This window comes from Callionymus lyra, chromosome 6 (assembly GCF_982586985.1).
Source record: "Callionymus lyra chromosome 6, fCalLyr1.hap1.1, whole genome shotgun sequence".
NCBI classification, from domain to species: domain Eukaryota; kingdom Metazoa; phylum Chordata; class Actinopteri; order Syngnathiformes; family Callionymidae; genus Callionymus; species Callionymus lyra.
Genome location: NC_141823.1, coordinates 3,191,121 through 3,206,256, shown reverse-complemented (window position 1 = coordinate 3,206,256; position 15,136 = coordinate 3,191,121). Strand labels below are relative to the sequence as shown.

Below are 15,136 nucleotides of genomic sequence, written 5' to 3'. Positions count from 1 at the left end.
AAAGATGAATGCATGAATGCGACACGTTTAATGTTAACAAGAATGAATGAGGCTGTAAAGATGAATGCATGAATGCGACACGTTTAATGTTAACAAGAATGAATGATGACGTAAAGATGAATGCATGAATGCGACCATTTGATGTTAACAAGAATGAATGACGCTGTAAAGATGAAAGTTTGTCGGATGAACACATGAATGCATGAATATGACATGTTTAATGTTAACAAGAATGAATGACGCTGTAAAGATGAAAGTTTGTCGGATGAACACATGAATGCATGAATATGACATGTTTAATGTTAACAAGAATGAATGACGCTGTAAAGATGAAAGTTTGTCGGATGAACACATGAATGCATGAATATGACACGTTTAATGTTAACAAGAATGAATGAGGCTGTAAAGATGAATGCATGAATGCGACACGTTTAATGTTAACAAGAATGAATGATGACGTAAAGATGAACACATGAATGCGACACGTTTGATGTTAACAAGAATGAATGACGCTGTAAAGATGAAAGTTTGTTGGATGAACACATGAATGCATGAATATGACACGTTTAATGTTAACAAGAATGAATGAGGCTGTAAAGATGAATGCATGAATGCGACACGTTTAATGTTAACAAGAATGAATGAGGCTGTAAAGATGAATGCATGAATATGACACGTTTAATGTTAACAAGAATGAATGAGGCTGTAAAGATGAATGCATGAATATGACACGTTTAATGTTAACAAGAATGAATGATGACGTAAAGATGAACACATGAATGCGACACGTTTGATGTTAACAAGAATGAATGACGCTGTAAAGATGAAAGTTTGTTGGATGAACACATGAATGCATGAATATGACACGTTTAATGTTAACAAGAATGAATGAGGCTGTAAAGATGAATGCATGAATGCGACACGTTTAATGTTAACAAGAATGAATGAGGCTGTAAAGATGAATGCATGAATATGACACGTTTAATGTTAACAAGAATGAATGAGGCTGTAAAGATGAATGCATGAATATGACACGTTTAATGTTAACAAGAATGAATGAGGCTGTAAAGATGAATGCATGAATGCGACACGTTTAATGTTAACAAGAATGAATGAGGCTGTAAAGATGAATGCATGAATATGACACGTTTAATGTTAACAAGAATGAATGAGGCTGTAAAGATGAATGCATGAATGCGACACGTTTAATGTTAACAAGAATGAATGATGACGTAAAGATGAATGCATGAATGCGACCATTTGATGTTAACAAGAATGAATGACGCTGTAAAGATGAAAGTTTGTCGGATGAACACATGAATGCATGAATATGACATGTTTAATGTTAACAAGAATGAATGACGCTGTAAAGATGAAAGTTTGTAGGATGAACACATGAAAGCATGAATATGACACGTTTCATGTTAACAAGAATGAATGAGGCTGTAAAGATGAATGCATGAATGCAACAGGACCTTCAGGTGGATGTTGTGAATGAAGGGATGAAAAGACCATAAAGGTCAGAAACATCAAAGCTCTGAAACCGGCGCCGCTAAGTGTCGCCGAGTCACGCGGTGAACGTGTTAATCCTCCGACTTGTGATGGAATCAAAACAAGGATTTGTGTGGCCGTGGTCTGTGGTGAACACGAGTCACAGATAATCTACACACAACACACCATTAGCATAGAGAGTGTGTGTCGCTGTGATAAAGCGTCATGTCGTCCTCCCGGCTATTATTCCTTCCTCCACCTCGTTCATCCTCGCAGAGACTCGCATCAAAGCTCAGCGTCGGCGACTTCTGACGACAACTTGTTGTTTCAAATGCATATGAGACTCGTTTGTGTTTTCGTCTCGAGTAACACAACACTATCAACACTAACACAAACAAATAACACACACTTGCAGATTACTTTTAAGAAGTAAGTAAGTAACTGAGTAAGTAACTAAGTAACTTACTATGTCAGTAAGTAACTAAGTAAATAAGCAACTAACTACGTAAGTAAGTAAGTAACTAAGTAAGTAAATACTTAAATAAGTAAGTAAGTAACTATCTAAGTAAGTAAGTAACTAAGTAAGTAAATACTTAAATAAGTAAGTAAGTAACTATCTAAGTAAGTAAGTAACTAAGTAAGTAAGTAACTGAGTAAGTAAGTAACTAAGTAAGTAAATACTTAAATAAGTAAGTAAGTAACTATCTAAGTAAGTAAGTAACTAAGTAAGTAAATACTTAAATAAGTAAGTAAGTAACTATCTAAGTAAGTAAGTAACTAAGTAAGTAAGTAACTGAGTAAGTAAGGAACTAAGTAAGTAAATACTTAAATAAGTAAGTAAGTAAGTAAGTAAGTAACTATCTAAGTAACAAAGTATGTTAGTAAGGAACTACGTAAGTAAGTAACTAAGTAAGTAAGTAAGTAACTGAGTAGGTAAATACATAAATAAGTAAGTAACTATCTAAGTAACTAAGCATGTAAGTAAGGAACAAAGGAACTACATAAGTAAGTAACTAAGTAACTAAGTATGTAAGTAAGTAAGTAAGTAAGGAACTTATTAAGTAAGGAACTAAGTAAGTAAGTAACTAAGTAACTAATTAAGTAAGGAACTAAGTAAGTAAGTAACTAGGGAACTAAGTTCTAACTTACTTACTTACATTCCAATAACATTTTTGAGATTTTTTTTTACCTAAAATATTTTCAACTTGTTTCTTGCGTTGATTTGCTTTCAATAATAAAAAGAAAATGGTTCAGGGTTAGAGTTAGAGTAAGAAAATAATTAAGTAAGTTAGTAATTTGTATTTATAGAGCGCTTTTCTAGACCAGGGTCACAAAGAACTTAAACAATCAAAACAATATTCAATAAAATATAAACTTGAAAGAGTCTCAGAGAATCAAGAAAAAGCTAAAAAAAACGTGTTTTTGATGTCATTAGACAGAGAGAAAGGAAGATCGTTCCCTTAAGGGTCAAATCAATTAAGAACAAAAAAGAAAATGTATTTTTAAAATAACAGTTTAAAAAAATAAAGAAAACTACTTTAAGGGTTAAACATTTGAGAAAAATGGAATAAAAATAAAATATTATCAAACAACTGAAAGTATTTTTTACATTTCCTAGAAAATTATACTAAAAGTTTAAAAAAAAGTATGAAAATTGATTTTTATTAGATTTAAACAGACGATACACGAGAGATACTTCAGCCAATCATGCGATACAAAGATGATCATGTGACAACATACGAGCACATGATCCAGAGTCTCGTTCATAAAATGCAAGTTTTAAAAAAAATGTGTAAGAAAAAAAAAAAATTAATTAATTGTGTGTTGGTTTGTTGAACGTGAATGATAGGTGTGTGTGTGTGTTGCTTTGAGTGTGAATGTGTTAAATGTTTGAGTGTGTGTGTGTTCTCTTGTAGTGTGTGAGTCTTTATGTTTGTCGCCTCTCATGTGTTTGTAATTAGCGTTCAACACTTTTTCCGTGTTCATGTCGGTGTGCGCTTCAGCGAGGGTGTTATGACGGTGTGTGTGTGTGTGTGTGTGTGTGTGTGTGTGTGTGTGTGTGTGTGTGTGTGTGTATGTGTGTGTGTGTGTGTGTGTGTGTGTGTTGTGTAATTGGACAAGCTGGCGACATCTTCTGTTGGTGCTAAATTAAATTGTCGATGTTGTCGTTTGTCACTTTGTGTTGAGCAATACATTGAGGGGAATCGAACCAACATCCCTGAAAACATGTCGTGAGCTGAGCTAAAGATTTTGTAACGACTCAAAGTGACCTGAAGTGAACTCATCGGCTCCCGATCTTCAATTTCAAACGTGACCCGACGTCGAGATCGCGGCGAGTGACGTGTTTGTCATTTCCTGACGGAGGAACATTCCTCGCCCGTCGCTCGCCCTCCACCGTCAGAGACTCACTCTTTCATTTAGAAAAACCTTCAAAGTGGCTCTGAGGTCCACGAGGACCGGACCATGTTTAAAACATGAGGGTTCAGAATATTAACGACGCGCCCGTAATTGACGTCTGAAAAGACAATAAAGGACGTTTTAATGAGATTAGATTTTAATTGGAATTATTCATCACTGGTAATCGACAGAGTCCCTGTAAACGTTTGTATTTATTAATCAGACGCACAAACTTTCAAAGCAATTACCCGTTGATGTGGTCCCGCGAGGACAGATGACCAAGGACGGCTTTCACGAGGGGATGACTTTTTTTTTCTTCTCCGCTCCCCAGTTTTTTCAAGATGAAGTTTCGTGAAAATACAACAAGAAATCTTGAGAACGATTGTACAGAAAAACTCATTCATTCATTAAGTGCCGCTTGTTCCCTTATGGGGTCGTGGGGGGGAGGGGGGGGGGGCTGGATTCTATCCCAGCTAGACAGGGGAGAGGCTAGGGACACCCTGGACAGGACGCCAGTCTGTCGCTAGGCAAACAAAGATACACAACCATTCACACACACACTCATATTTACGGACAATTTCTCCAAGTTCTGAATTAACCTCTGTATGTTTTTGGACTGTGGGAGGAAACCGGAGTGTCCGGAGTAAACCCACGCAACACAAGGAGAACATACAAACTCCACGTGTGCCCTCACAGAAATATAAAAAAATACATATATTTAAAACACCAGTAACACACACCGATATGAAGGTCAGTTTACGCTGCCGTCTCCCAAATCTCATGATTGATACGTTGAAAAAAAGATGCTCTCTTTTCTTTCCTGTTGAAAACAACATCAGTTATTGTTTTGATCATCGTATTGTCGCTTCTGTCTCGCTCTTGTGTTTCCAGCCACGGCGCCTCCTAGAGGCCGTTGACAATATTAAAAATATACTACAAAACTTGGATTTGTGTTAAATCAGATGACGATGTCAGCAGCTGTTGTGCTAACGCTAACGCTAGCGTCCGCGAGAGGTTGACGATCGACTTCACAGGAAGTCGTCGATTAAGTCACTTAACCCGGAAGTGCTTTTGAGTCGTGGTCGTCACGGGAGATGAGCGTGACTCATGGGTTAAAACTAACAATTTATAATATAACTGCTGAGTCTGACGTACTTGTTAGTCACGGTGACGGTTACACTTAAAGCAGACAATTGTACTTTTTTGTTCCTTATTTAGTTCTTATTTATGTAACGCATTAATAGTTTCATTAAAACCTACTTCATTATTTGTTGTTATTCTTTAATAGACCAACAACATGCTTTCTGTTTAATATTTTCGCTTCTTTTGTCATTTATAGTTAACTGAGTATTTTGCATATATGATGATTATTTAGCAACATAATTACACTGAACTATATCCTTAATAACAGTTAACATCTTTTCTTCTAAATTGATCTATAATCTCTATTGATCTTGTTCCTTCACAATATTAACAGTTTTACAATCGTTTCCATGGATACAATACTACATACTGAGTCCGTGTCGGAGTCGACACGCGTGTTTCAGACTTGGAGGAGCTGATCCTCATCTTTTAAAAGTAAATAAATCAGCCAATCCCTGGAACCGTGGAGCAAGGCACGGGCGCCGGAATCGAACCACCTCATCTTCGCAGGAAAACCCGCATCAATTACTCAGATCTGCTGCAGGAGTCCTACACCGGGTCCCGAGGACACGCTGGAGATTAGGGTAGTCAGTGAGGAGAGTGGAAATTGACAGTCTGACGGTGATGGATGGATTAGGGCAGAGAGTGAGACAGCGTCCTCCCCCCTCCTCCCCCCCAGCGTCAGGCGGGGAATAGAATCTGATTAGTCAGATGTCAACCGGTGCGAGGCGGCGGAACGTTCGCCTGCGTTTGGGTGGCAAATGGCGTCGGGATGGAGCCGGGAACAGATCTATTCCTCGCTCGTTCTCCTCTCGCCGTCACTGAGAGGAACAGAGCCGCCATATTTATTTTGGCAAATTCCTATTAGAGACGCTGCTATCTGCAGCTGCAGCTACTTTGCCAGCAGGCACCGCTTTATGTCGACGAACGCCGCGCGACTTTCAAGTGATTTCACAGACACACAGAAGGATTCAGCTCCGTCATAAATCCGCCGTCCTGGACCTGGTTAGCATGTAGCCCCGCGGAGCAGCTTTCACTGAATATGACACTGTTTGCATGTCGAGGCTCGCCAGCCTGACTTTTTACACCACTTGATTATTGTGGAGAGACGGTGTAGTTATGGTGCAGTGACAATGTAATGACGGTGTAGTTATGGTGCAGTGACAATGTAGTGACGGTGTAGTTATGGTGCTGTGACAATGTAATGACGGTGTAGTGACAGTGTAGTTATGGTGCTGTGACAATGTAATGACAGTGTAGTGATGGTGTAGTTATGGTGCTGTGACAATGTAATGACAGTGTAGTTATGGTGCTGTGACAATGTAGTGATGGTGTAATAATGGTGGGGTGGAATTGTAGTGAAAATGTAGTGACGGTGTAGTTGTGGTGCTGTTACAATGTAGTGACAGTGTAGTTATGGTGTAGTGACAATGTAGTGATGGTGTAATAATGGTGGGGTGGAATTGTAGTGAAAATGTAGTGACGGTGTGGTTGTGGTGCTGTTACAATGAAGTGACAGTGTAGTTATGGTGTAGTGACAATGTAGTGATGGTGTAATAATGGTGGGGTGGAATTGTAGTGAAAATGTAGTGACGGTGTAGTTGTGGTGCTGTTACAATGTAGTGACAGTGTAGTTATGGTGTAGTGACAATGTAGTGATGGTGTAATAATGGTGGGGTGGAATTGTAGTGAAAATGTAGTGACGGTGTGGTTGTGGTGCTGTTACAATGAAGTGACAGTGTAGTTATGGTGTAGTGACAATGTAGTGATGGTGTAATAATGGTGGGGTGGAATTGTAGTGAAAATGTAGTGACGGTGTAGTTGTGGTGCTGTTACAATGTAGTGACGGTGTAGTTAGGGTTTAGTAACAGTGCCATGACAGTGTAGTGATGGTGTAGTCACAGTGTAATGACAGTTGCATGATGGTGTAGTTGTGTTGTAGTGACAGTGTAATGACGGTGTAGTTATGGTGTAGTAACAGTGCCATGACAGTGTAGTAATGGTGTAGTGACAGTTTAGTGATGGTGCCTTGATGGTGTAGGGGTGTTGTAGTGACAGTGTAGTTGTGGTGTAGTGACAATGAAGTGACGGTGCCATGATGGTGTAGTGATAGTGCAGTGACAGTGTAGTGGTGTTGAAGTGATGGTGTAGTGGTGGTGTAGTGACAGTGTAGTGACAGTGTCATTATGGTGTGGGGGTGTTGTAGTGATGGCGTAGTGACGGTGTAGTTATGGTGCTCTGACAATGTAGTGACAGTGTAGTGATGGTGTAGTAAGAGTGCCATGACAGTGTAGTGGTGTTGTAGTGATGGTGTTGTGACGGTGTAGTGACGGTGTAGTGGTGGTGTAGTGATAGTGTAGTGACGGTGCTGTGACAGTGTAGTGGTGGTGTGGTGACAGTGTAGTGACGGTGTAGTTGTGGTGTAGTAACGGTGCCATGATGGTGTCGTGGTGTTGTAGTAACAATGTAGTGATGGTGCTGTGACAGTGAAGTAGAGTTGTAATGGAGGTGTAGTGAAGGGATAATGTAATGTATGATTGTGTAGCGGCGGCATTAGTGATACTGTATTGACGTGTTATGTGATGATGGTGTAGCGATGTCATACTGACCGTGTACTGTCGCCTTAGTGACTTTAATATTGGTCTGGGAACTTCCTACGTTATGACATCACATCTTGCAAACCCTTTTTTATGAGGGAACAGAAGGATTTCAGGACATTTTTCACTGCTTTGTGTGTTTGCAACATTTTCAGGATGTGACATCATCAAACAGGAAGTGCTAAGAAACATGAAGGCGTGTAGAAATGGTGTCATCATCAATAGATTGTCAAGATGTTTGATGAACAAATGAATCAAACATATATTGTTCATCTTTCCCAGGAAACCACAGTCAGATCTCCAGAGCCATCGTGGCGATCCGGGTCATGGACATCAACGACAACGCTCCAGAGTTCGCCACCGAGTACGAGGCCTTTCTGTGTGAGAACGGGAAACCAGGACAAGTGAGTCCAGCCTTTATGATCCTTTGTTGTTTCTTACGTCACATTCTCTGGCGGTTGAAGTAATGGTTTAATCATTTTACCTTCAGTGTGTTTATCGCACTACATTCTCACTCTCCGTGTGAACACACTTGTGTACCCAAAATATGTGTGTAAGTGCAGAAGTGCGTGATTTGGAACACACACCTAGAAACAACTAGACTTCAGTGAGATGAGATAATTATACAATAATTATATCTTACAATGAGAGTGAAAATAACATCAAAGGAAAGTAATTTGATGGGAGAAGAAAATATGACAATAATGACAAGATGGAGAAAATTGAAAGGAATTTAAATTTGGTCATTTTTATTTTCATTGTTTGGCCCAGAAATGAGTCTATTTTGCTCCATGGTTTAAGAAAAACTAGCCTTTTTAATGGTCCAGGGAAAGAAATGTCTCACAAAAATTGCAGTAGTGAAGAATATCAAGTATCAAGTATCATGAACTAGTGTCAAAATAACACTAGACGTGAATATCATGAGAGACGAGTATCACGAGAAAAATAGAAAATAAAAATAAATCATTGATGTCACATCCGTAAACATTTAACAAAAATATTGTTAAACAATCACAAACTGAAATGTTAAAATAGATACCTTTAAAGGTGTATACATTTAAAATAAAAGTATAATTTTTAACTATTAACCATAAATATGAAGGTAGTGAACAAATGCAAAAACTTAGAGAAAGTACAAAACAAATATAAAATATCCTGGAATATTAAATAAAAAAAAAAATAAACAACCGATTGAATAAAAACTAACTTTTTTAATGACCAGGAGAGAAATGAAATAATGCTGTAAACATGACGTAGATGCACGTGGTGTCGTAGTAATATTGACAATATTAATATCCATGTCGGAGTACAAATTGGAATTCACTGGTAGAATCTGGAATCCTACAAGTACAAATTGTAATCCTACTACTGAACCGGGGTCCTGAATATTGGAATTCCAATCCGTCCTTGAACAAATGGGAATATTCTACCAGGACAATCTCAGATTATATTAGAAGAAATTCAGATTCCATCAAAATGTTAATCTGTCCTGTGATTCTACGAAGAGAGTTTATTACAAAGTGCATCAAGAAAATCATCTGTAAACATTTCAATCCAAGTTCTTGTTCAATAGAATCTATGTCGAGTAAACGCCGACGACTCTCTCGCATCCAGACACACTCACAGATGAAAGACCTGAAGACCTTCACAAGATGCTGAAATATGAGGTTCTTTGGTTCAACGTCGTTGTTGTTGTTCTGGACTAGAGAACCTCAACGTCTGCGATGAATCCACAGACAAACCTACAGATCAAAGTTGTAGTTAAAACAACAGATATTTAAAGATGTCTGATCTCTTTAGTTGGTGGTTCTGGACCAGGGGTCTCGAACTCAGGCGCACAAAGAGGCCCGAAGGTTCTTCACGGTCCGGGTCAAGGGTCAAACCAAAATTCGTGTCTAAAGTTCACCAACATTGATCGACGTCATCATGAACATCATAAACTAACAGTGGATCGACTACAGTGTCCACCGGAGGACAAAATAATAACATGAGATTAAACTCATTTTATTTTAAACTTCAATCGATCAACGATCACTTGAATCGATCAACGATGTCTCAGTAAGAATGTCCCTCAGTGGCCTCTGTTTGAACCTCTCGGCGTCAGAGGTAGGATCAGGATCCGGTCGACGCCCTCAGACAGGAGTCAGACTCTGGTTTTTCCCGCCGATCCGACCGAGACCCGGTCGGTTCCGCCGGCGTCAGAGGGGAAAGTGGAGCAGTCACATCTGATCAGAGCGCTTCATAACTCAGGACCGTCTTTCATGTCGTCCTCCAGATGGTACCATCACTCGCTCCTGCCAAAAATCCAGGACTCGTACTTAGTATTCCTCGTCTCATCAATCCACCTCGTTCCAGCAGAGGAACAGTAGGGGCTTCATCGGGGGCTTCATCGGGGGCTTCATCTGGGGCTTCATCGGGGGCTTCATCGGGGGCTTCATCGGGGGCTTCATCGGGGGCTTCATCGGGGGCTTCATCGGGGGCTTCATCGGGGGCTTCATCGGGGGCCGCGAGACGGGTCTTTAGACGAGTCTTCAGACCAGCTCACGATTTCCAATTTAGAATCAATCGTGCAGACGCTCGACGGACGATGATGACGGATGAAGGGAGAGAGAGAGAGAGAGAGAAAGAGAGAGGGAGAGAGGGAGAGAGGGAGGGAGAGAGAAGGAGAGAGAAGGAGAGAGAGAGAGAGAGAGGGAGGGAGGGAGAGAGAAGGAGAGAGAGAGAGAGAGAGAGAGAGAGGGAGAGAGATAGAGAGAGAGAGAGAGAGAGAGAAGGAGAGAGAGAGAGAGAGAGAGAGAGAGAGAGAAGGAGAGAGAGAGAGAGAGAGAGAGAGGGAGAGAGAGAGAGAGAGAGAATAATCAGTGTCTCAGTCCATCAAACTCTTTCTTTTTTCACCAGATTAAAAACATATTTACCTGAATAAACATCAGTTATTTTAAATATCAACAAGTGAAAAATAAACGTTTTCTTAATTTATCTTTTATATTACAATTAAAATAATACAAAATAGTTTTTATAAAACTGAAAAAACTAAAAAATTGAAACTTGAAATATAAATATTGTAAATGTATATTTCCAATGTGTTTATTAATACTATATTTGTAAATAAAGTGATCAATGACTGAAATAAATAAATTCAAGAGGAAGTATTTAACATTACATCGGCTGGAATTTAAAATTTAGGCCAAACATGGAATATAAAAAAATCTAATTAAACAAAATAACAAAAAGAAAAACTGGCATAGTAAATAGAAATGTTAAAATATATGTTTTTAAATGTGTATACGTTTAATATATATATGGGCAGTAAATATAAAGGTAGTCATGAACAAATACAGACAAAATGTAAGAGAAAGTACAAAAAATATATGAAATAAACAAAGATATATAATGAGGAATCAAGCCTGGAACATTAAAGAAAAAATAAACAATATCCAATTACATTTTTTATTTTTTTTATTGATTTAAAAAAATAATAATAATTCGGAAAATAACTAAAAACAAAATGAAAACATCTATAAATAGCTAAAGTACATGTAAATGTACTTTGTCTAAACAGCCTTTTACTGCAATTAACCAAAGTTTATAAATACAGAGGAAACAAATCATTAAAAACCGTCAGAAACTAACAGCCAGTGCAGAGGTTAGAGGATCCAGGAAATGTAAGTTCTTCTACTAGAGCAGCTCAGAAACAGTCAAGCTGTAAAATAGCTCAAAAATAAAACAAGATAAAACAAGATAAAATATCAAAAGTGTCACCATATATTAAAGTTGTCCTGAATAAATGAGTTTTTAGCCTTGATTTGAGGAGCACAAAGTAATGTTTTAACAAAGCTAATACATGTAAAATAACCACTATAAATAGAAATACTGTGTAATAATATCCAAGTGGTTGGAAAGCGAGTCGATTGGACTGTGTAGAGAAGTTTCTTCAGTTCAAACACTACAGTTTATTATTTCAAATCTGTTTTGATCCACTTTGAAAAGACACAAAAACTCTTCCGACCCTTGAATCCACCACCTGTGTCGTCCTCAGGTGATCCAGACCGTCAGCGCCGTGGACAAGGACGACCCGGTCCAGGGTCACTACTTCGACTACCGCCTGGTGCCGGAGATGCTGCACAATCCCAACTTCACCATCAAGAACAATCAAGGTACGAAAACCCGAAGTGTTTCTACTCTCCGGCGCCCTGCGAGGGGAACCGTACGAGCGGCGTCCAAACGGCGTCCAAACGGCGTCCAAACGGCGTCCAAACGGCGTCCAAACGGCGTCCAAACGGCGTCTCGCGGCTCCATGTCGGGTGACTTCCTGCGAGCTGTCGCGGGCAGATGGCGGCAGATTTATTTGTTAAGTACTCGTTTGCTTATCTGCCTCTTCCTGGCGGAACAGCCTGCCGTCATGATGAGGTTGTGTAATGTTGTCGGCTCGGGGCGGCGGCGCTTCAGATGGTACCAGCCGTCTGTCGGCGCCGGAGCCGCGAGCGCCGTTCCTGACGAAAGAACGAGGCCGTGAAAGCGGGTCATCGTGTTGCAACGCCGTCTTCTGGAGGCTTTGCGAGTCACTGGTCCGTCTGACGATCAGAGAGTGAGTCAAAGATTGTAAAGACTCGTCGTCTTTGTCCCTCAAAGTCCATTATTTACGATGAAAGATGGTTAAACATGGTCGAGACACGGAGCGACTCCAGCGCGTGTTACACTAACAGACAGTTTGCTTTATATTATTTAAACTGACATGAAAGTACATCAGTGCCATCAGAATATTGAACTGTTAATAAATAAATAATAAATCATATTTTCTTTGTTGAAAATTAGATTTTGTATTTTGTACAATTGAATTCAATTAGTTTTTATATTTGTTTTAAATATTGAATGTTTTTTAAAATAAATAATTAAAGAAAAGAAGGAGTTTTTTTTTCTCAAAGAAATTTTATTCTTAATCTAATAATGTAAAAGTAAATGGTCGAAATTTTATATTTATCAATTTGTAGCCATTTTTTTTAAATAGTTTAAACTTGAAAATGCTGGTATTATTTTACCAAATTTATTTTTACAAGACTAAAAATAATCAATTTAGGAAATTTAATTGAATAATTTCGAGTCGTAACTCACTTCCTGAAGAGTCGTAACTCACTTCCTGAAGAGTCGTAACTCACTTCCTGAAGAGTCGTAACTCACTTCCTGAAGAGTCGTAACTCACTTCCTGAAGAGTCGTAACTCACTTCCTGAAGAGTTGTAGCTCACTTCCTGAAGAGTCGTAACTCACTTCCTGAAGAGTCGTAACTCACTTCCTGAAGAGTCGTAACTCACTTCCTGAAGAGTCGTAACTCACTTCCTGAAGCGTCGTAACTCACTTCCTGAAGGGTCGTAACTCACTTCCTGAAGGGTCGTAACTCACTTCCTGAAGAGTCGTAGCTCACTTCCTGAAGAGTCGTAACTCACTTCCTGAAGAGTCGTAACTCACTTCCTGAAGAGTCGTAGCTCACTTCCTGAAGAGTCGTAACTCACTTCCTGAAGAGTCGTAGCTCGCTTCCTGAAGAGTCGTAGCTCACTTCCTGAAGAGTCGTAACTCACTTCCTGAAGAGTCGTAGCTCGCTTCCTGAAGAGTCGTAGCTCACTTCCTGAAGAGTCGTAACTCACTTCCTGAAGAGTCGTAACTCACTTCCTGAAGAGTCGTAGCTCGCTTCCTGAAGAGTCGTAGCTCACTTCCTGAAGAGTCGTAACTCACTTCCTGAAGAGTCGTAACTCACTTCCTGAAGAGTCGTAGCTCACTTCCTGAAGAGTCGTAACTCACTTCCTGAAGAGTCGTAACTCACTTCCTGAAGAGTCGTAACTCACTTCCTGAAGAGTCGTAACTCACTTCCTGAAGAGTCGTAGCTCACTTCCTGAAGAGTCGTAACTCACTTCCTGAAGAGTCGTAACTCACTTCCTGAAGAGTCGTAACTCACTTCCTGAAGAGTCGTAACTCACTTCCTGAAGAGTCGTAACTCACTTCCTGAAGAGTCGTAACTCACTTCCTGAAGAGTCGTAGCTCACTTCCTGAAGAGTCGTAGCTCGCTTCCTGAAGAGTCGTAGCTCGCTTCCTGAAGAGTCGTAGCTCGCTTCCTGAAGAGTCGTAGCTCACTTCCTGAAGAGTCGTAACTCACTTCCTGAAGGGTCGTAGCTCACTTCCTGAAGAGTCGTAGCTCACTTCCTGAAGAGTCGTAACTCACTTCCTGAAGAGTCGTAGCTCACTTCCTGAAGAGTCGTTGCTCACTTCCTGAAGAGTCGTAGCTCACTTCCTGAAGAGTCGTAGCTCACTTCCTGAAGAGTCGTAGCTCACTTCCTGAAGAGTCGTAGCTCACTTCCTGAAGAGTCGTAGCTCACTTCCTGAAGAGTCGTAACTCACTTCCTGAAGAGTCGTAACTCACTTCCTGAAGAGTCGTAACTCACTTCCTGAAGAGTCTTAACTCACTTCCTGAAGAGTCGTAACTCACTTCCTGAAGAGTCGTAGCTCACTTCCTGAAGAGTCGTAGCTCACTTCCTGAAGAGTCGTAGCTCACTTCCTGAAGAGTCGTAACTCACTTCCTGAAGAGTCGTAACTCACTTCCTGAAGGGTCGTAACTCACTTCCTGAAGAGTCGTAACTCACTTCCTGAAGAGTCGTAACTCACTTCCTGAAGAGTCGTAGCTCACTTCCTGAAGAGTCGTAACTCACTTCCTGAAGAGTCGTAGCTCACTTCCTGAAGAGTCGTAACTCACTTCCTGAAGAGTCGTAACTCACTTCCTGAAGAGTCGTAACTCACTTCCTGAAGAGTCGTAGCTCACTTCCTGAAGAGTCGTAGCTCACTTTCTGAAGAGTCGTAGCTCACTTCCTGAAGAGTCGTAACTCACTTCCTGAAGAGTCGTAACTCACTTCCTGAAGAGTCGTAACTCACTTCCTGAAGAGTCGTAGCTCACTTCCTGAAGATTCGTAGCTCACTTCCTGAAGAGTCGTAGCTCACTTCCTGAAGAGTCGTAGCTCACTTCCTGAAGAGTCGTAGCTCACTTCCTGAAGAGTCGTAGCTCACTTCCCGAAGAGTCGTAACTCACTTCCTGAAGAGTCGTAACTCACTTCCTGAAGAGTCGTAGCTCACTTCCTGAAGAGTCGTAACTCACTTCCTGAAGAGTCGTAGCTCACTTCCTGAAGAGTCGTAGCTCACTTCCTGAAGAGTCGTAACTCACTTCCTGAAGAGTCGTAGCTCACTTCCTGAAGAGTCGTAGCTCACTTCCTGAAGAGTCGTAACTCACTTCCTGAAGAGTCGTAACTCACTTCCTGAAGAGTCGTAGCTCGCTTCCTGAAGAGTCGTAGCTCACTTCCTGAAGAGTCGTAACTCACTTCCTGAAGAGTCGTAGCTCACTTCCTGAAGAGTCGTAGCTCACTTCCTGAAGAGTCGTAGCTCGCTTCCTGAAGAGTCGTAGCTCACTTCCTGAAGAGTCGTAGCTCACTTCCTGAAGAGTCGTAACTCACTTCCTGAAGAGTCGTAGCTCACT

The 15,136-nt window shown here is 40.3% G+C and overlaps 1 protein-coding gene across 2 annotated transcripts in view; it reads left to right on the top strand.

The window, feature by feature from the left end:
* The window catches only part of cdh8 (cadherin 8), a 152,213-nt gene that overhangs the window by 124,110 nt on the left and 12,967 nt on the right, over positions 1-15,136 (top strand). For both annotated transcript variants that reach the window (XM_087793054.1, XM_087793053.1), the window contains exons 9-10: positions 7,911-8,032; positions 11,665-11,782. In XM_087793054.1, coding sequence (XP_087649180.1) covers positions 7,911-8,032; positions 11,665-11,782 — 240 coding nt within the window. The remainder of the gene's footprint in view (positions 1-7,910; positions 8,033-11,664; positions 11,783-15,136) is intronic.